Below are 21,559 nucleotides of genomic sequence, written 5' to 3' on the forward strand. Positions count from 1 at the left end.
ACAATGACAAAGCGGCATTTTTTTAAATATACATATCTTCAAATAAAACTGCGAAAAATGGTCACCCTCATGTATTATTTGGGACACACTATACAGGATGGCTCAGAATAAAGCTCCATTTCAAGTTTTTAATTTGAGGTTTTCTTGGCAATTTCCCATCTAGTTTTGAATCACCCTGTATAAGCGATTCAAACAAATAAAAAACAATATACAGTTCAAGTTTTAGTTATTGTTTTATTATTATAAAAATTATATATTAGGTACTCTATTATTATATCTAACTTATATTAATACAAATACCGTATGATCGAAAAAAAAACGGCGTTCAGCTTGCTTGGAAATGACGATCAATGCGATCTTTATTTCATTGCCATCGCTGACCTGTTTTTTTTTTTATTATATTTTACATTCTGAAGCAAAGCAGTATTATTAAATCTTTTTAAAATTTGCTGCAAATATCAAATCATTTTTTTTTCTATACCAAAAATCACCGAATATCAAGTCTGTAAAGTTTTCTGTATATCTTCCAAAGTCTTGTTGTTGGTTTCCGGCACAAAAAAGTAATACAACACCAAACTAACCAAACTAAAACCGGTAAAACAAAACAGAGGAAACGATAAATCTATGGCATCCTTAGTGATTCTGAAAAACTGTGTTATAATTATAGCAAGAAATGCATAGTATATCGTAGCTATGCTTAGAGCTAGAGGTTTGAACTTGGGGTTGAAAATTTCGGACATAACTAACAAGGGAATGTTCCTTACACCTAAACTAAGGAAAATTACGTTTATTAGTAATGTTACTGGTGCTAGAATGCTTATATTTTCTAGATCAATGCTTGTGTAAGATTTGATGAACGTGTAAAGAGCTAAAACTAACAAAGTTAAAGTTGTGCATGATAAGGATACTAAAAACAAGGGCCTTCTACCAAAAATATCAACTATAAACGATGAAAATACAGAAAACACCGCTTGTAAACAAAAAAATATAATTGTAGCTGAGCCGGGAGATAGTATTTTATCGTTTTCTCGAAATATTGTTTGACAGTAAAATGTTAAAGCTGTTGATCCACACAGTTGTTGAACACTACGTAGTCCCAATGCGATTAAAAGTGCTTTTTTGTTTTCTTTGGCTTTGAAAAACTGTAAAAACTCCGTTTTCTCTTCTGTAGATTGTAAATTCAGTGCCGATAGTCTAGAAAATAAAAATTAAAAGTAATAATAGTTTTACTAAATACAGAGTGGTGTCTCTAATACAACGCGGAGGCTCCAAGGAGAATGACAGGTTGTATTGAAATGAAATGTTGGGAGCATATGTAGGTTAATTTAAAACATTTTATAAAAATACTAGCGTGTACCAGCGACTTCGTTCGCGTCGAATTAATCATTTGTAATGGTGATGATAAAGCAAAGCAAGAATTTCCATTAACATACAAACTGGATAAAATTTTCTCACATTTATGTCAGCAGGAGAAAAAACAATATGGCGATATTATTATATAACTTGGTAATATTTGAGGGGTAGTTTCATCTCGTTGGAATTTGACTTTCGAAAAATCCGTTTGCCAAAAATAAGCTTTTTACGTCAAGCAGTTTAAGCAGAATCGTGGTTAAGAAATTACCCAACTTTTTGGAACACCCTGTATGATGTTTTAAAAAAATTTAAAATATGTAAAAAAAACAAATAAATTATGCTTGTCCAAGCGTTTTCCCGAAAGACTAACCGTTTTTTAAATAACAAATATTGTAATATTTGAGGGACGTTTTCACCCCCTTGGAATTTGAAATTCGAGAAACCCCTCCTTATCGAACCTTTACACCCCACAGTCAATCCGTTTGCAAAAAATCAGCTTTAAACGTCAAGTAGTTTAAGCAGGATCGTGATTACTCGATGGAAATATTTTATGAAACATCCTGTATAAATTTATAAAAAATCATAAAAATATGTAAAACAACAAAATAAAATATACGTGTTTAAGAGTTTTTCCGAAAAACTCAACCGTTTTGTAAATAAAAAATATTTTAATATTTGAGGGATAGTTTCACCCCCTTACAATTCGAGTTTCGAAAAATCCCTTCTTATCGAACCTCTACACCCTAAAGTCAATCTGTTTTCCAAAAATCAGACGTCAAGCGCTTTAAGCAGGATCGTGATTAATCAGTGACCAGATTTTTCGAAACATCCTGTATACATTTTTAAAAAATCTTAAAATATGTAAAAAAAACAAAATAAAATATACGTGTTTAAGCGTTTTTTCGGAAACTTGACCGTTTTTTAAATAAAAAATATTGTAATATTTGAGGGGTGGTTTCACCCTCTTGGAACTGGAATTTCGAAAAATCTAGGTGGCTGTGATATATCTATTGTTAATTTAACAAATTTTGAAGAAACGTGAATTCCCCGTCGAATATCGTAATAATATACTGGGTGTTCCATTTAAAATAAAAGAGTAACTTGCTTTTAAACGTGACCAATGTTCAATATTAATTTTGTCTCACCCTGTATAACTTTTCGGGTCCAGTTTTAATTTGATTTAAAGTACAATGGTTAATTTAACTACACAGTAGGCTATACCGGGTAAATTCCAATTTAGATAACTCTTATTGAAACTTAAAATTTGTTCTTCATTTTTTCTGTTAAATATATCATTTATATATCATTCATATATCACAAAGCTCCTTCGCGTCGTATTGGAGATGCCACCCTGTATAAAATTGAAACATATCAAACCTTTCAAATTCTTTAAGTCCATTGTCTTGACCACGCAACACTATGAGGTTTTCTTTGGCTTTTTTCGATTCTTCTTTGGAGAGAAGCCAAATTGGGCTTTCTGGCATCCAAAAAAACGTTACAAAGTTGATTAGGGGTATGCTTGAAGCGATGAGAGCGGAAATGCTTATAGAGAAAAGTCTGCACAAGACGTTGATGAACAGCATTCCAAAAACCACGAAAACTGGACACAGCGACGACAAAAATCCTCTGATTTGGGGTTCTGAGATTTCTCCTATGTACATTGGTACTGTGGAAAAGCTTATTCCACTACCTATACCACCTAAAAAATTGGTAAATAATAAATAATATTTTGGGTTTTTATTGCAAAAATTCTTACCTAAAAAACGCCCAACAAAATAACTTATTTTATCACCGCTAAAGCCAATAAGAAGCCAACTGACCAACATCGGCAACGCCGTGGACAGAATTAATTTCCTGGGTCCACAGGATTTTGCGAAACATTTGGCAACGACAGCTCCCACAACTATTCCCGGAAAAATGGCCACGGCCAACCAGGATGCTTCGTTGTGGGAAATCTGGAAAATGTGCGTGTCGTTATCTGTGAGGATTGGCAACGCTGTGGAGGGCCAACCGAAGTGCATTTCTGATGATAGAATGCTTAAGCATGCTGAAAAAATTAAGAAAAAAATACAGGGTGTCCCAGAAATAAGTGCAAGTATTTTAACTGGTAGTATTATAGTTCAACCCCAGAAACACGCCTGTGAGGTTTATTTCGCGAAAAAAATGTTGTAATTTTTTCAGTTTTTAATTAAAAAACATAATTTCTTGATAATATGGCAACATAGGTATTAGATTAAATTTACAAGAAAGAAAATACAGAAAAGATCCAGTGGTTCTCAAAATTTTAGCAAAAAATCACTTTTTTGGAAATTTTCAAAGTAAAATAACTCTGTTATTTTGGAGTTTATTTGAAAAACGATACTTTAACAGCGAGGATAGGTTAAAAACTTTATTTCTTCTCGCACGTTTTTTAATTGCTTCGATTTTTGAAAATTTTTGTATTCCTTTTCATAAGTTTATTCGGGATTTAAATGGAAGTAGTTTGGCTATGGCGTTTATCGCCTCAGCCTGAATATCTGTTGGTAATTTACTTATTTCGTTTTGAGCCATTTCTCGCTCCAATTCAATCAGCAATCGGCACCAAAGAATATACCTAGCTAGAAAAAGAATGGACTCTGCCATACTGAAAAATGGTCCTACAGAAGTGGCGCCACCTATTGAGTAGGGCTTGTTTTAAACGGATCGAAGCGCGGGCTTTTTAAATGAGCGTATTTATTGAATTTTAGTCTAAAATAATTAAACTTGATTGTTGGGTCTTATTTTTTACACAAATTCAACATTACTAATAACAAGTATCGTTGTGATGTGTAAAAAATAAGATTTAACAGTATAATTTATACAATTAGTAAATAAAATTAAAGCCAAACATGTGTAAATATTATTTATTTTTTAAAGTTTTTATTTATAAGTCGAATATTTAAACATCGTTTATTATAATAAAACAAGACCAACGTAATACACCGAAAGTTTTGTAAATGGAGTAAATATAAATAGGTACTTAAATGATGGCAAAAATAGACTTACATTATATTTTTAGGGCCACAAAAAAAAAGAATTGTCTAATTAAAACACATATAACAAATAAGTAACAAATTATAGTTTGAAAAACGTTTTGATAATCATTTGATAATATTATGATTGACGCTATGACAACGACAATATTTTTTGAGAATTTGACAATAGTATGACAATGGCCGTTGGAAACTATGGGAACTAAAAAAAAAATGATTTAACGCCATCTGGCAGTAACTAGTAGCAACTTCTTAACTTAAAAATTAATTGCACTACCACCTAGCACCTGAGGCAGGAACTATTTTATTTGAAATTTCCGTGGAAACGGTGGAACCGCTTTTGCTATTTCACTTTCCCGCCCCTGATCGGCACGAAAGAGAATTAAAAAATATTGACTCAAAACTGACAACTAAAGAAACAGCTTTATTTATTACTACTCGTAATAAATTCCTTGAAATAATAATTTTTTTAAAACGTAACTCGCTATGAAAAAGAATATTGTTTTATACACGACGATAAACTGCATGAACTGGTACCATTTTATCGTCTTGTATAAAAAATAACTATTAATTTAGTATGTTGCTAATTACTTACCTGTAAAAGCTGAAACATACTGAAAAACCTTGTTTCGAAAACGATTAACATTAAACATGGTTCTTCTTCACTTTCTAACATCGAAGCATGAAAACGAACTGAATTTTAGACGAAAAACGATTGATAAAAGACACGTTTTCAATGCAAAAGTGTGAAGAAACCAGCCGATAACACAACATAGTTGAAGAGTGAGTAAAAAGTTGATAATAGTGGGAAAATTTTTCGTTTTAAATCCATTTCCGATAGAATTTCAGATATTTTTATTTGCCATTCTTATATTGAATGTGGTTGTGTTTAAGTTATCGAGGTAGTTAAGCAGAAATCTATAAATTATACATGATTAAAAATAAATTAAAATTATATTTGTGCTAGAATGGGCAGAACTGGCTGATGGCAGTAGTTTCATTTTTTTTATTTTTGAATTAACGAGAAAAAGATGTAGCAAAACTTTGCAAAAAAGACACTACTTGTTGCATATGTGGATCACTGATCACTCTATGTGTGTACAAAAAGTAAGCAACAAATTTTTGGGGTAAGTGTGATAAATCATTGTATTTGGGAGGTGATAAGCTTTCAAAAGGCTATTCTAAGGCAATAATAGAAGCCCTAGCGAAACTAGGTATTGACAGATCTTATATAGAAACTCTTGCCAATATATACAAAGAAGTCAAAGAAAGAGTAATGCTATATAAAACAACCCTAGAGTTCCCAACTGGCAAATTAGTACGACTGGGAGACGCGATATCCCCAAAGCTGTTTACAGCAACATTAAAAGAAATCTTCCGTCAACTGGACTGGACCAACAAAGGATTAAAAATAGATGGGGAATATCTTAACTATCTAAGATTCGCTGATGTCATTAGTCCTAATTGCCAATAGTTCTGAAGAACTACTGCGGGCCGCACAACCTTCAATGGAATGAAACAATGCTGGGAATAACAAAAAAATTCTAGATCTTAATAATCAGCTTTTAGTTTAGGACACTCTGTACAGGGGTTTTACCAATGAGTTCTATCTCGGTTGTTAGTAAAGATAGAACTTTGCGGTTTTCACGAGCCCAAGCCACTTTTTTATGAAACCAAACATGCCACGAACAAAACTCTCATGGGTTCGTGTTTTTATGATACAGGGTGATTCTAAAAATGTCCCAGTCCAAAATATCACTCAGTTGTCTGACAACCTATCAAAAAGATAAAAACTGATTTTTACAGGACCTTTTACGGAACGTCTCACAATATACCGTTTGTGTCGGGGAAGAGATCATAGTTTCATATAGTTGTCGATTTTCGAAAGAAATCAGTACATGTATATTATTTCGTATATTTTTCATTTTATTGATTTTATGGAAAGCACTGTTCATTAAAATGTTGTATCCTATGTTATAGGGCTTGTTTCTCTCTACAATTTCCTGTCTCACAATGTACCGTTTGTGTCCGGGAAGGGTTCATAGTTTCATATAGTTGTCGATTTTCGAAAGAAATCAGTACATGTATATTATTTCGTATATTTTTAATTTTATTGATTTTATGGAAAGCACTGTTCATTAAAATGTTGTATCCTATGTTATAGGGCTTGTTTCTCTCTACAATTTCCTGTCTCACAATGTACCGTTTGTGTCCGGGAAGGGTTCATAGTTTCATATAGTTGTCGATTTTCGAAAGAAATCAGTACATGTATATTATTTCGTATATTTTTAATTTTATTGATTTTATGGAAAGCACTGTTCATTAAAATGTTGTATCCTATGTTATAGGGCTTGTTTCTCTACAATTTCCTGTCTCACACAATGTACCGTTTGTGTCCGGGAAGGGTTCATAGTTTCATATAGTTGTCGATTTTCGAAAGAAATCAGTACATGTATATTATTTCGTATATTTTTAATTTTATTGATTTTATGGAAAGCACTGTTCATTAAAATGTTGTATCCTATGTTATAGGGCTTGTTTTCTTCTACAATTTCCTGTCTCACAATGTACCGTTTGTGTCCGGGAAGGGTTCATAGTTTCATATAGTTGTCGATTTTCGAAAGAAATCAGTACATGTATATTATTTCGTATATTTTTAATTTTATTGATTTTATGGAAAGCACTGTTCATTAAAATGTTGTATCCTATGTTATAGGGCTTGTTTCTCTCTACAATTTCCTGTCTCACAATGTACCGTTTGTGTCCGAAGGGTTCATAGTTTCATATAGTTGTCGATTTTCGAAAAGAAATCAGTACATGTATATTATTTCGTATATTTTTCATTTTATTGATTTTATGGAAAGCACTGTTCATTAAAATGTTGTATCCTATGTTATAGGGCTTGTTTCTCTCTACAATTTTCTGTCTCACAATGTACCGTTTGTGTCCGGGAAGGGTTCATAGTTTCATAGTTGTCGGTTTTCGAAAGAAATCAGTACATGTATATTATTTCGTATATTTCTCATTTTATTAATTTTATGGAAAGCACTGTTCATTAAAATGTTGTACCCTATGTTATAGGGCTTGTTTCTCTCTACAATTTTCTGTCTCACAATGTACCGTTTGTGTCCGGGAAGGGTTCATAGTTTCATAGTTGTCGGTTTTCGAAAGAAATCAGTACATGTATATTATTTCGTATATTTCTCATTTTATTAATTTTATGGAAAGCACTGTTCATTAAAATGTTGTACCCTATGTTATAGGGCTTGTTTCTCTCTACAATTTTCTGTCTCACAATGTACCGTTTGTGTCCGGGAAGGGTTCATAGTTTCATAGTTGTCGGTTTTCGAAAGAAATCAGTACATGTATATTATTTCGTATATTTCTCATTTTATTAATTTTATGGAAAGCACTGTTCATTAAAATGTTGTACCCTATGTTATAGGGCTTGTTTCTCTCTACAATTTTCTGTCTCACAATGTACCGTTTGTGTCCGGGAAGGGTTCATAGTTTCATATAGTTGTCGATTTTCGAAAGAAATCAGTACATGTATATTATTTCGTATATTTTTAATTTTATTGATTTTATGGAAAGCACTGTTCATTAAAATGTTGTATCCTATGTTATAGGGCTTGTTTCTCTCTACAATTTCCTGTCTCACAATGTACCGTTTGTGTCCGGGAAGGGTTCATAGTTTCATATAGTTGTCGATTTTCGAAAGAAATCAGTACATGTATATTATTTCGTATATTTTTAATTTTATTGATTTTATGGAAAGCACTGTTCATTAAAATGTTGTATCCTATGTTATAGGGCTTGTTTCTCTACAATTTCCTGTCTCACAATGTACCGTTTGTGTCCGGAAGGGTTCATAGTTTCATATAGTTGTCGATTTTCGAAAGAAATCAGTACATGTATATTATTTCGTATATTTTTAATTTTATTGATTTTATGGAAAGCACTGTTCATTAAAATGTTGTATCCTATGTTATAGGGCTTGTTTCTCTCTACAATTTCCTGTCTCACAATGTACCGTTTGTGTCCGAAGGGTTCATAGTTTCATATAGTTGTCGATTTTTCGAAAGAAATCAGTACATGTATATTATTTCGTATATTTTTAATTTTATTGATTTTATGGAAAGCACTGTTCATTAAAATGTTGTATCCTATGTTATAGGGCTTGTTTCTCTCTACAATTTCCTGTCTCACAATGTACCGTTTGTGTCCGGGAAGGGTTCATAGTTTCATATAGTTGTCGATTTTCGAAAGAAATCAGTACATGTATATTATTTCGTATATTTTTAATTTTATTGATTTTATGGAAAGCACTGTTCATTAAAATGTTGTATCCTATGTTATAGGGCTTGTTTCTCCCTACAATTTCCTGTCTCACAATGTACCGTTTGTGTCCGGGAAGGGTTCATAGTTTCATATAGTTGTCGATTTTCGAAAGAAATCAGTACATGTATATTATTTCGTATATTTTTCATTTTATTGATTTTATGGAAAGTACTGTTCATTAAAATGTTGTATCCTATGTTATAGGGCTTGTTTCTCTCTACAATTTCCTGTCTCACAATATACCGTTTGTGCCCGGGAAGGGTTCATAGTTTCATAGTTGTCGATTTTTGAAAGAAATCAGTACATGTATATTATTTCGTATATTTTTCATTTTATTGATTTTATGGAAAGCACTGTTCATTAAAATGTTGTATCCTATGTTATAGGGCTTAATATGTTAAATAATGACAAAAATCGGAATTTTCTTAAATACATATTTAAAATTTTGCAGTAGTTTAAATGTGTCTTATATTTTGTGTATCGATAAAAATAATATTGATATTATCATGCAATCATTCACTTCAAGTCAAAGACCTAGTTAGGAAAAAAAAAACACCTCAAATCAATAATATTATGCGTTATATACGTACGTAATACATAGAGTGTTTTGGTCGAAAATATGAGACATAATATACAATGGTTTATTTTTACTATACATATTTATTTTTAATAGAAAAAATACGATATTTTGGAACATCTCATTAGCTTTATTATTAGAATTTGGTTTTAATATTCTCAAATACATCGTTTGAACCAATATATTTCAAGTTGAATAAGTAAGTGGTATCCGGCATGCATCCAAAACAAAGTATAACAAATATTTTTGATCCATCTCCAAGTCTTTATACATGAAAACTTACATGTATGACGTCATTTTGGCCCATAGATGTAAAACTATGACGTAGCAGTGGAGATGGCATGTTTATAGTTTGTGCGCTGTTATTTTTGTTTTGGTTTTTCAAAAATATCAGTCTGTTACTCATTGAAGAAAGTTGAAAATGTTATATGATATTATTTGGATGTATTCTAAATAAATATAATAAAAAAAGTATTTATTATCAATATTTTCAGCTTATTCAATCATTTCTTAGTATTTAGTAATTTTTAGAAATTCATCCCCATGAAAATGTATTACATTCGAATCAAGAATAATGAAATTTGCTATACAAAAGATTTTGATGTTTTGAGGAAGAGAACGTTTTAAAAAATTATAGAATAATAAGATATTCACGTAACGTTTTGTTTTCAAAATTTCCCTACATCTTTAAAGAAAAATATGTTTTGCTACCATTTTTTTTCATCAAATCGTAGACATACGTATGTGTACTTAATTTATTTCACAATTATCCTAACAATTATGGTATATATTATTATTCAGAATATTTTAATTATATTTGCGTAACTAATCCGAACTTTTGTTAATTTTGATAACAATCTCTCACGTTTTATTGTTAAATCTTTGAATAAATATGTTTTTAGTGTCCTTATCTGATTTTAAAAGATATTTTGATAGTTATTAGGCATTGAAATTAACACGGTTTATAACTTTTTAATTCTTCTGTCAATGAGGGAAAAATTCCTTGCGGGGGATTATTGTTTTGAATATGATCTTCGTCGTTTTATTGACTTGTACATGGTGGATACATTTTTTAAATTAATCAGAAAATATATTTCTTGTATTGCAACTAGAAATGATCAAATAATCGCAAACTACAATTCAATCGCAGCCATTTTAAAATCTCAATCGCAACCTGCGATTGGCTCTCATAGGAAAAACTGCGTTTGCGATTTCTTCTATTTGGGAGTTTCAATTTAGCCAACCAATATTACTATAGTTGCGATTTGCGATATTGTTGCGAATGTAATTTTGTGGTCTATTGAAGCATTTTATAGTAAACTGCGATTGATTTTTTTCTCTGATATTATTTATTTCTTCTTTTTCTTATCATGCCCTCTCCTGCCGAAGGTTGGCGATCCAAGTGGCTATTGTAGTCCAGAGCTACACTGCAGCCCGGAAGATTTCCGCACACGAGCGTTCAAACCATCTTCTTAAATCCTTTAGCCATGAGTTCTGGCGTCTTCCTACTGATCTTTTCCCTTGCACTTTGCCCTCTATTATGAGGCGCAGTATTTCATATCTACCACCTTTCATCACATGACCCGCAGGTATTGCATTTTTCTTTCCTTGATGGTGTTCAGTATCTCTTTTTGTTTCTGCATGCGCTGGAGTACTTCTTCGTTGGTGATTCGCAGCATCCGTCTGTACACATACATTTCGAAGGTTTTTATTCTCTTTTCCGTCTGTGAATCCAGTGTCCAGCTCTCACATCCATAGAGTAACACAGAGAAGACACAGAGTTCCGCACTGAGGTCTCGTCTTGTAAAAAATGATTTCATTCTTAGAAGATATTTCTCGCTTGCTCTATTCTTGAAAATATTTCTCTTTTCGGGTCGCACTGACTATTGATGTTAGCTCCTAAATACTTTATTGAGGTCACTTGTTCGATTGTTTGTCCCTTGACACGCAGGTGTGCATTTATTGGAGTCTTAGAAAAGACCAATAGTTTGGTCTTGGAGACATTGAGATGCAGTCCAAACATCTCACTATAGTGGACTACGGATCTATAAAGCTTTGCAGTTCTTGTATATCGTTGGCTATTATAACCGTATCATCGGCATATCTGATATTCTTTATTGGGATTCCATTGAACTTGATTCCGCCCTGGATTGGATCCAGTGCTTCTCTAAATATAGTCTCCGAGTACAGGTTAAACAGGAGCGGAAACAAGACGCAACCCTGCCGCACACCCCGTCTGATTTGTATATCTTCCGATGTTGACTGCTTCATCTCAACTACCGCCGATTGATGCCAATAAAGTTCTTCATATGTATAAACTTCATATGAAACGTAGGTCTTGTTCGTCAACTCCGGTTGTTCTTAGAATTTCGATCATCTTCTGATGATTAACACAGTCGAACGCCTTACGATAGTCGATAAATATTATTTATTTATAGAGAAGGTATTATTTTTCTAGGGCCACAATCATAATATACCTGGCGTTTCTCAAGAGTGGTTCACCCCTATAACTTTTTTATTTTCTCTTATAAAAAACGGAGATTTGGTACAGTACGTCTGTCCGTTCTGTAGCTACGGGGTATCCGTGAGAGGGGAAACGATATTTCTCTCGATATTTTTCCTAAAAAATAGACGACGCGTCCCGTCAATAAAAATTCGACAAATTTGCAAGTAGCCAATAAAATGAGTGGGCTGAGCGATTTGCGGTGACGTACTCGTCAAGTCGACGCGACGTATAAAATATATTGCTGTTTATTTAAATCAGTTAAATATTTTTTGTCCGCATTCCTTTCATAGGCACAGATCCAGCAGACGTACTTTATGTTAGTATATGATATAAATTAGGATTGACTGACGTATTCAATTGTTTTTAGTCACTTCCTGTTTCATCGGAAATGACTACAATTTTTGATTTTCAAATGACACCCTCGGTATTTTTTTAGTTAATTCGGTAGAAAAATACACTCTGAATAAAATGGCATATCGTATGGCAGCTTTTGACATTTTTGCTTAAAAAAATCGTATTTTAAATTTCAATCTTGAATGTCATGGCTGTGTTAAAAACACTAGTTTTAATCAAGATGCCTTAGAAAAATAGACTTGATCGTCTATTGTTTTTCGCGTCTTGTCTTGGCCTAGTTAAAAGATGCCTAAATCGTATTTTTAATCATATCTCTTTTTTTTTCAAATGGAACCAAGGTGGATTATTCAGAAAAGCATTTTTTACGAATAATTTACGAATAATTTATGAAACACCCTGTATAAATTTTTAAAAAATCTTAAAATATGTAAAACAACAAAATAAAATATACGTGTTTAAGAGTTTTTCCGAAAAACTCACCGGTTTTTAAATAAAAAATTTGAGGGGTGTTTTCACCCCCTTAGAATTCGAGTTTCAAAAAATCCCTTCTTATCGAACCTCTACACCCTAAAGTCGATCCGTTTTCCAAAAATCAGCTTTTTACGTCAAGCGCTTTAAGCAGGATCGTGATTAATCAATGACCAGATTTTTCAAAACACCCTGTATACATTTTTAAAAAATTTAAAAATATGTAAAAAATAAAATAAAATATACGTGTTTAAGCGTTTTTTCGGAAACTTGACCGTTTTTTAAATAAAAAATATTGTAATAATTGAGAGGTGGTTTCACCCTCTTGGAACTGAAATTTCGAAAAATCCCTTCTTATCGAACCTCTACACCCTAGAATCAACCTGTGTGCCAAAATTGAGCTTCTTACGTTGAGTAGTTTGAGCAGGACCGTGATTAATCAGTGAGTCACTTAAAGATTTTATATATTAGTATACATTAAAAACAAATTATATAAAAAAATAAACATTTTTGATGGAAAAATTTCAAAATATTTTTCTGCGTCACCCTGTAACTGTTTTTGGAATCAAATTTTCGACGCGGCACACACCAAGCGTGTGTACTCGCGTTATATTTAAATCACTACAGCGTACTTTTAGGACATACACTTCTCACAATATCCAGCTGATACGACCATATATCCAGACAGCTTTGATTCTATCAAATATTCATTTGTTTTCGTCCATCATAGTGATGTAAATTCGAGACCAGCCCACTACTCTTAGTTCGCGTTCTTTTTTTTTTGTTTTTGTTTTCGGTTTTCTTTTGTTTTGGTTCGGTCAGTTATTGGCTTCAACAGCCAACAGCAGTAGGCTTCGATTCGCGCTATTCGTTTGTTTGAAGAAAGGAAGAAAAACAATATGACGATCGTCACAGGATCCACACAGAAAATCCATCAAGGAAGCGACGTGTTTCAGTATTTAGCAGCAGTAACATGTAAGTAAATATATTGTTTTAAATTAAAGTGTGTGTTGTCTATAGGGGTTAATGTATTGAAATTATTCAAAATTGCTTTGATTTAAATACAGACAGTCAAGGCAATTTTTTCTGGAGTTAATATTAAATTTTATATGCAGTTTATATAGAAAAAAAAAGATGTTAAGGTAGTAATGAAGCGTTTTTAAATAGTCAATATATTGGCACTAATCCAAGATGCAACACGCTTTAAAAATGCGATAAAGGAATGAACTTGTGGATACTTTCCAGAGTTTTTTTTTCGTTTATTTTTGGCATGTTTTCTAAGGTCATGGAATGAGTTTCTTTATGTTTGCTCCAGGAAGTCATATTTTAGCTTTTATTGCAGTTTTTTTTCTATACAGGCTGATTGACGACCATGATAGGTCAATTTTTTTTGAAAATTTGTTTTTTTATAAAGGCACCTGCTCCATCTGTCTAAATTATTTTTAGTTTGGGTTGGTTTGGATAGTTTGGTTTAGTTTAGTGTTAAAACTAGTAGCATCATTGTTGTTTTAAATGAAACACCCGGTATATTTTTCATAATTTTACTATTGTACCTATTCCTATTGTATCTCTTATAGTCTTTGAGACTTAAAGTCAATATTGATACAAAAAAGATTCGAGCAATTTTATAACAAACGGAAATAAATATTTATAAATATATAAATATATACCATCGTCCTGTATGATATCCAATTGGTTGCTTTAGATATCTATACTAATATGTCCTAGTATATAAAATCCGACTCACTGATTAATCACGATCCTGCTCAATCCACTCAACGTAAGAAGCTCAATTTTGGCATACAGGTTGATTCTACGGTGTAGAGGCTCGATAAGAAGGAATTTTTCGAAATTCCAGTTCCAAGAGGGTGAAACCACCCCTCAAATATTACAATATTTTTTATTTAAAAAACGGCCAAGTTTCCGAAAAAACGCTTAAACACGTATATTTTATTTTGGTTTTTTACATATTTTGAGATTTTTTAAAAATGTGTACAGGATGTTTCGAAAAATCTGGTCATTGATTAATCACGATCCTGCCTAAACCGCTTGACATAAAAAGCTGATTTTTGGAAAACGGATTGACTTCAGGGTGTAGAGGTTCGATAAGAAGGGATTTTTCGAAACTCGAATTCTAAGGGGGTGAAACCACCCCTCAAATATTAGAATAATTTTTATTTAAAAACCGGCGAGTTTTTGGGAAAAACTCTTAAACACGTATATTATATTTTGTTGTTTTACATATTTTAAGATTTTTTAAAAATTTATACAGGGTGTTTCATAAAATATGACCATTGAGTAATCACGATTCTGCTTAAAATGCTTGACGTTTAAAACTTATTTTTGGCAAACCGATTGACTGTGGGGTGTAGAGGTTCGATAAGGAGGAGTTTCTCGAATCTCAAATCCCAAGAGGGTGAAAACGCCCCTCAAATATTACAATAGTTGTTATTTAAAAAACGGTTAGTCTTTCGGGAAAACGCTTGGACACGCATAATTTATTTTGTTTTTTTTACATATTTTGAAATTTTTTAAAAAATTATACAGGGTGTTCTAAAAAGTTGGGTAATTGATTAACCACGATTCTGCTTAAACTGCTTGACGTAAAAAGCTTATTTTTGGCAAGATAGGTATAGGTTGGTATAACAGAAAAATTGTGAGATATCAAGGTACTTTTGAAAAATGTGGTAATATACGGGGCGTTCTATTTAAAATAACAAAGCTGCTGCCACTTTTCAAATGAGGCGGCAACATTGTAAGGCTGAAAATCATTTAGATAGATGAAGCAAACGCCTTTATTTAAAATTCAAAATAGTCAAAAAAATCCTGACAGCTGTTAATCTCTACCATAGTCATGGATCACCCATGTATAGTGTGCATCAGCTAAATGGAATAAATTCAATAATAAATAAATGGAAAAGTTTTTGAAAAAACGCTCAGACACGTCGATTAGCATTTTTAATTGCGCATTTTTTTCAATAAAGACTTTTTATACAGGGTGTGCCGTGTAACAGTTACCAATACCAACTTTCTTATTTTAAATATAACACCCTGTATATTATTTAATTTTTGAATTTTTCACAAAGTTCTAGACATATTTTATGTAGAATATCCTATACCTATCTTTATTTGTTTCGGAAATATTAAGTAGATTAATTGTAATTAAATTGCTGTTCCACTGTAGTTCAGTAGTTGTCAGTGTTATTAAGCCATATGAATTTAGCTAACTGTATATCAGGAAAAAAACAGTTCTACTAAGAATTTGTTCCATTTAGCTGATACACTCCGTATATATGTTTTCGACAAGTTTGAGAGAAATTTTAAATGAAGAAATTATAACAAAAATTCCTTATATTAAAAAATATAATATAAATTAATAAAAAAATACTACTTAATTTTTTTTTAATTAATTTTAATGTGATAACATTGACATACTATTAATTTAAAAGTCATATTTTTTGAATGTTAGAACCCGTATAATAACCATTATTAGATCATTTCATTAAAGTGACACTTCAAATAATAATGAATAGTACAGACGCTTAAACATTTTCTCAGGCATACTTTGTTGTTTATTAATGTTTTTATTGATGTATATACAGGGTCATTCATGATAATTTATAGTCAATAACAATTGAGAGGGAAATAAATTGGTGCTATAATATCTTGGGAATTTTAAGATTCATCATCAAAAATTAATCAGTTCTAATAAAAAATGCTATTTAATAGATCAGTTTTTTATGTAATTATACCGGGTGTTTCTCAAAAGTGGCTTACCCCTATAACTTTTTTCGTTTATGAAGCAAACTACCCTTTATTTTGAACAAGGAATCACCACCTGAAGTTTTTCGCATTTGTTTTGAAACACCCTGTATACGACATAAATTTCACTTCCTGTCACTTCCTGTTTCACCGGAAATTACTACAACTTTTGATTTTTAAATGGCATCCTCGGTATTTTTTTACTTTATTCGATAGAAAATTAGACTCTGAATAGAATGACATATCATATATCAACTTTTGACATTTTTACTGAAAAAAAATCGTATTTTAAATTTCAATCTAGAGTGACATGGCTGTGTTAAAAACACTAATATTTAATCAAAGATTCTTGGAAAAATAGACGATTGTCTAATGTTTTTCAAATGGAACGAGGGTGGCTGAAAATATTTTTTAAACAGTTTGGACTTATTTGAACAAGAGATATATCAGTACTGAAAATATGTGCACTTATTTGAGACTCACCCTGTTTAAACATATGACATAACATTTTGAATCAATTCAAAATCGATTGAAGCACGAAAAATATAATAATAGTACTCACAATTCCTGCTATTACATCATAATTTTAAACCAATCTATTTCTATTTGTTTCAGGTACAATCAACGTAATAGTCAGTGGCATGCACTACGGCTGGACATCACCCTCTCTACCCAAACTCATCTCCAACTCATCCTCAATCCCAGTGACCAATGACCAAGGGTCCTGGATGGCAGTCATGCCACTTTTGGGTGCCCTGATTGGCTCACTCCTCGTAGGCGTCACCGTCGACATTTTTGGCAGAAAAAGAACCATCATCATGTCTTCCATACCATATTTCTTTACCTGGATCATGATAGCTTTCACCAACTCAGTCACTGTCATCTACATAGCTCGGTTTATTGCTGGAATAGCTGATGGTTGGGTTTTTACAGCCGTTCCCATGTATATTGGCGAAATCTCTGATCCAAAAATACGAGGATTACTAGGTTCTGGAGTTAGTGTAACCTGGATTTTCGGAATTCTTCTCATAAACATCATCGGATCATATCTCAGTGTCAGCATGGCAGCTTTGGTTAGCAGCTCATTACCAATTCTAGCTTTAGTTACCTTTGTATTTATGCCAGAATCTCCATATTATTACTTAATACGAAACAACATTTCTGAAGCAAAAAATAGCTTACAAAAACTCAGAGGTTTGAGAGACATAGAAAGCGAATTAAACCGACTGAGTTTAGCGGTGAAATCTGAGATAAAAGGTTCAGGAAAGTTCTTCGATTTGTTCACCAAAAAAACCAACAGGAAAGCTGTATTGATTATGGTGATTCTACGTGGAGCTCAGCAACTCAGTGGTACGACAGCAGTAACCTTCTATACCCAAAGTATTTTTATTGAAGCTGGTGATCATATTTCATCAGAATTAGCTACAATAATCTATTTTACTGTGCAGCTAGTCTGTGCATGCTTCTGTTCGAGCATTGTGGACAAGGCTGGAAGAAGACCTTTGCTGATAGCTTCCATAACAGGCTCAGCAATATGCCTTTGCATTGAAGGGGTGTATTTCTATATCAAATCATGCACAAATATTGATGTAACCCCGTTCAGTGTGATGCCTGTAGTAGCTTTAATAGGATTTGTAGTTGTATTCTCGTTGGGGATGCAAACTATCCCAATTCTGATGTTAGGTGAGCTTTTTTCACCAAGCGTCAAGGCTTTTGCACTGTGCTTTGCTGATATCTACTTTGCCGTTATAGCAACGATAGTTTCGAAGTTTTTCCAGATAATGAAAGACTCATATGGCATGTACGCTCCGTTTTTTGCATTTTCACTCAGCTGCATCATTGGATTAGTACTTATTACATTTTTTGTACCTGAAACCAAGGGAAAAACCTTGGAGGATATTCAGGCGGGGTTTAGAAATGACAGGAAGTTAGTGACAAATGATGTTCCTGGTGATTCTGAAAGTATTTAACATGTTTCATGTGATTTTTTTATAAACAAAATGACGTACTGAGTCTTAGAATTAATGTATTTTAATATGTATGAATGATTATTGTAAAAGTGCAAATGTTTGTTAGATTTAATATTGTAAAGTAAGGTTTATTTATTAATTTTATAGCTAATATAAGTAAGATTTATGTATTTCTAGGTTTTAAGTTTTTTATATTTAAATAAATTGATTTTTCGTAGTAAAATTTTGACTTTTTTGAGTCTTGAATTATAACTCATCATACAGCCTCAGGGCTTCGACAATAGCCAGTATTTAAGACGGTTTTACAGAGGTTAGTTCCCCATCTCCAATATCAGTCGTACCAAAGTTTAGGGCAAGAATGGTTGTCGTCTCGGCGCATTCAGTAATGAACTGTTCTGTTGTTTCCCCATTTTCCTCTGCAAATCTGCATTAACCATTCTTTTTTACCTTCAATCTATTGAGGTGTTCGTTGAGAAGAAAGTGTCCTGTTAAAAAAACCCGTAACAATCACAATCTTTGATTTTTCTCTGTCATAAAAGTTGAAGAATTTCTTCGAGTGTCTAGACCACAGTCTAGACCTTTTGGAGGATTTCTATTTCAGGTTAGGGATGGAGTCTTCCAGGTTGTTGAGTTCCGCTTTTTTGACATCTATTGAAAGTATGCAACTAAAAATACACCGACTTTTAATGTTCTTATCTCTCTTTAAATTTTTTTTTGGCTTGGCTTATTCTGAGTTGCATAAGCAGGACAATTAGCTGATTTTTTTTTGGATTAACATCACAAAAGAATATTTTTCTGACTAGGAGACAAAAAGGGGAAGTAAAAAAATCTTTATATTTATGTATAGGGACAAGAAATACTAAATTATCACTTTTTTGAGCAACAGAAACTTTCATCCTTTTTGGGGATCAAATAGTAATTAAAAAATTGTAAAGGTTATAGCCAGATTAATATGGGAAATCTGTCCCCGCGGCTTTTTTGACTCGCACTCAGTAAATCGAGTGAAATAATGGAACAACTTTTCGCTAGTAAGTGACTATATAATATACATACGTGTAGTAAACCGATCATTTATGAAATTTACTTAAATTAACTAATTATATATAAATTTTGTGAATGCAAATAATAATACATCACTATTAGTAGATATTAAATGTTTTTTGTTAAATTAGATCGATTTTCAAACCCCAAAATTTAAAATATATTTACATTTTACCCTTTATCTTATGTACCTATACATTATTTGTACATTGTAAAACATTTGCTGCATTTGTATGGTTCATAGTTTATTTTCCAAAGTATTTATTACTATAAATAGGTATATATGTTGTAGTAATTAACTGTATATTATGTATATTTCATTTAAACTATATCATTTTTAAAATACAAACCAAAAATCTGAGGAATAATTATGTTTTCCATGTATTCTACAACATATTTATTAATCCGTTATATCTAACTAGCGTGACGTCATAAATCTCGCCCATAGGCTGATCTTTTAATAGAAGGCACTGCTTCACCTCGAAATTCAAATAAGCGCTCTTTATCAAATGTTACACAGTATCCTTTAAACAAACATATTTACAGCAACATTATATAATCTTGATACCATGCTGTATTGATCAACTTTTCGATGATTTACTAGAGATTTTCGTACGGTTAACGCTCTGCAATAAAAACCAACGCAAATATTTGATTTGTATGCGTGTTTGTGTAGAATTTCCTATCACGGGGGGTCCACTTGAACCTGATTAGTTTATAATTAGTACAATAGACTGAGGATGGCACCTTTTAGATAGTCTCTAAAACTATGGAAATATTAAAAAACTTGTTTCGGTTATAAAACGTGCTAATTTAATTTTTGCCGTTTTTTTAAGGACGGAAAATATAAAAGTGGTATTTGCATAGGTATTTAGTTGTTATTTAAACGTTAGTAGGAAATAATTTTAGGTCTGTAAGCTTTATTAAATATTTATTTTTCATTGCGGGAGACTGTAGCATTGTCTGAAGCTTTTTTTTATTTGTTTTAGGTGGTGTTTTTGCTTTCATGTCTGCTACGTCAAAGGGATTTGATATTTTAGACGTTATTTAGAGAAATTTAATTTGGGATTATTCTTTTAGAACTTTGCATGCGTATCGTACGTTTTTTTTTTAAATATGATACAGTCTATTTTGAGTAAATATTTGTTCTGTAGTCTCAAAGGGGTCGTACTGTTTATTTTGCGATTACTATATTGATTCTTTTTTAAAATCATACATTCCTAACATTTATTTTATTTGATGTGCTTCTGTTATAATAAAAAAAGTCTTTTTTGTATATGTTTAACTTGAAGACAGCTAAAGGAATATTTTAACGAACATCTACGTAATTCATTGTCTACGTTTGTACTATTTTTAGTGTTTCTTTTTTAAATAAACCATACTTTTAATATACGTTTATAAAACTACAACTCATTTTGTATTTACAATATTTTACAAATAGGCCATCCGAATTTTTAATTTCTCAGTACAAAAGATATGATATTTTTTACGTTAATAGTACCTTAACGATAATCATCTTGTTTATCTATGTTATTAATAGATACTCAATAGATATTGTGACATTTTTAATACACTAAAATTGGAAGAAAGTACCACACGCTGACAAAAATATAAAAATATATTTTCTATTAATTTTCTTTTTTTGGGGTCATTTTAAAGCCTAGGCACAAAAGTGAGGCACTTTTACGCCTATGCACAAAAGTAGAAAAATAAATTATTAAACTGACATTATGTGTCAAAATCAACGAGCGTAACCATAGGTTCTAGGTTCTCGATATATAATTACTTACAGGGTATTACTTTTAAATCTTTTTGTATTATTTACAAAGTTTCAAATTGTTTAAAAAATTATTTCTGACGTTTGAAAAAAAAATTGCATGTTCTATTCGGAGTAAAAATGACTTTTAGTGCTTGGCCTGTAATGTCAAAATTCTCCAAACGAATGGACAATCATAAATAAAAATGTCTGAGTTCAATATGACAATGATATACCTTTTATAGAACTCTAAAAAACATTTTTAATTCACTAAAAATTTGGAGAAAATACCACAATATGACAAGAGTATAAACATTTTTAATTTTCAATAAGTGCTTTTTCTAAAAAAATATATTTTTGATCAGAATTAAAATCTATGCACTATATTTTAGCTTGGTTTGGCTGAGTTATTAGCTTTTA

At 31.8% G+C, this 21,559-nt stretch overlaps 2 protein-coding genes across 4 annotated transcripts; one reads left to right on the plus strand and one right to left on the minus strand.

Annotated features, from left to right (window-relative positions):
- Window positions 1-276: 276 nt before the first annotated feature.
- Window positions 277-19,454, minus strand: LOC115890115 (facilitated trehalose transporter Tret1-like). 3 transcript variants are annotated; one of them, XM_030910260.1, is made up of 4 exons: window positions 19,396-19,454; window positions 3,110-3,400; window positions 2,731-3,052; window positions 277-1,194 (listed from the first exon to the last, which is right to left on the minus strand). In XM_030910260.1, exons 2-4 carry the CDS (start codon window positions 3,372-3,374, stop codon window positions 498-500), a joined length of 1,284 nt encoding a protein of 427 aa, XP_030766120.1. In that variant the 5' UTR covers window positions 3,375-3,400; window positions 19,396-19,454; the 3' UTR covers window positions 277-497. The 3 variants fall into 3 exon arrangements, with proteins under 3 accessions (XP_030766120.1, XP_030766119.1, XP_030766118.1); XM_030910259.1 differs by lacking the exon at window positions 19,396-19,454 and adding an exon at window positions 4,960-5,120 and having other exon boundaries at window positions 3,110-3,308; XM_030910258.1 differs by lacking the exon at window positions 19,396-19,454 and adding an exon at window positions 4,960-5,120.
- Window positions 13,238-18,565, plus strand: LOC115890114 (facilitated trehalose transporter Tret1-like). The gene is made up of 2 exons (XM_030910257.1): window positions 13,238-13,585; window positions 16,988-18,565. The coding sequence occupies exons 1-2, from the start codon at window positions 13,510-13,512 to the stop codon at window positions 18,340-18,342; spliced, it is 1,431 nt and encodes a 476-aa protein (XP_030766117.1). The 5' UTR covers window positions 13,238-13,509; the 3' UTR covers window positions 18,343-18,565.
- Window positions 19,455-21,559: the final 2,105 nt, after the last annotated feature.

This window comes from Sitophilus oryzae, unplaced genomic scaffold (assembly GCF_002938485.1).
Source record: "Sitophilus oryzae breed Bouriz unplaced genomic scaffold, Soryzae_2.0 scaffold_85_pilon_pilon, whole genome shotgun sequence".
NCBI lineage: Eukaryota > Metazoa > Arthropoda > Insecta > Coleoptera > Curculionidae > Sitophilus > Sitophilus oryzae.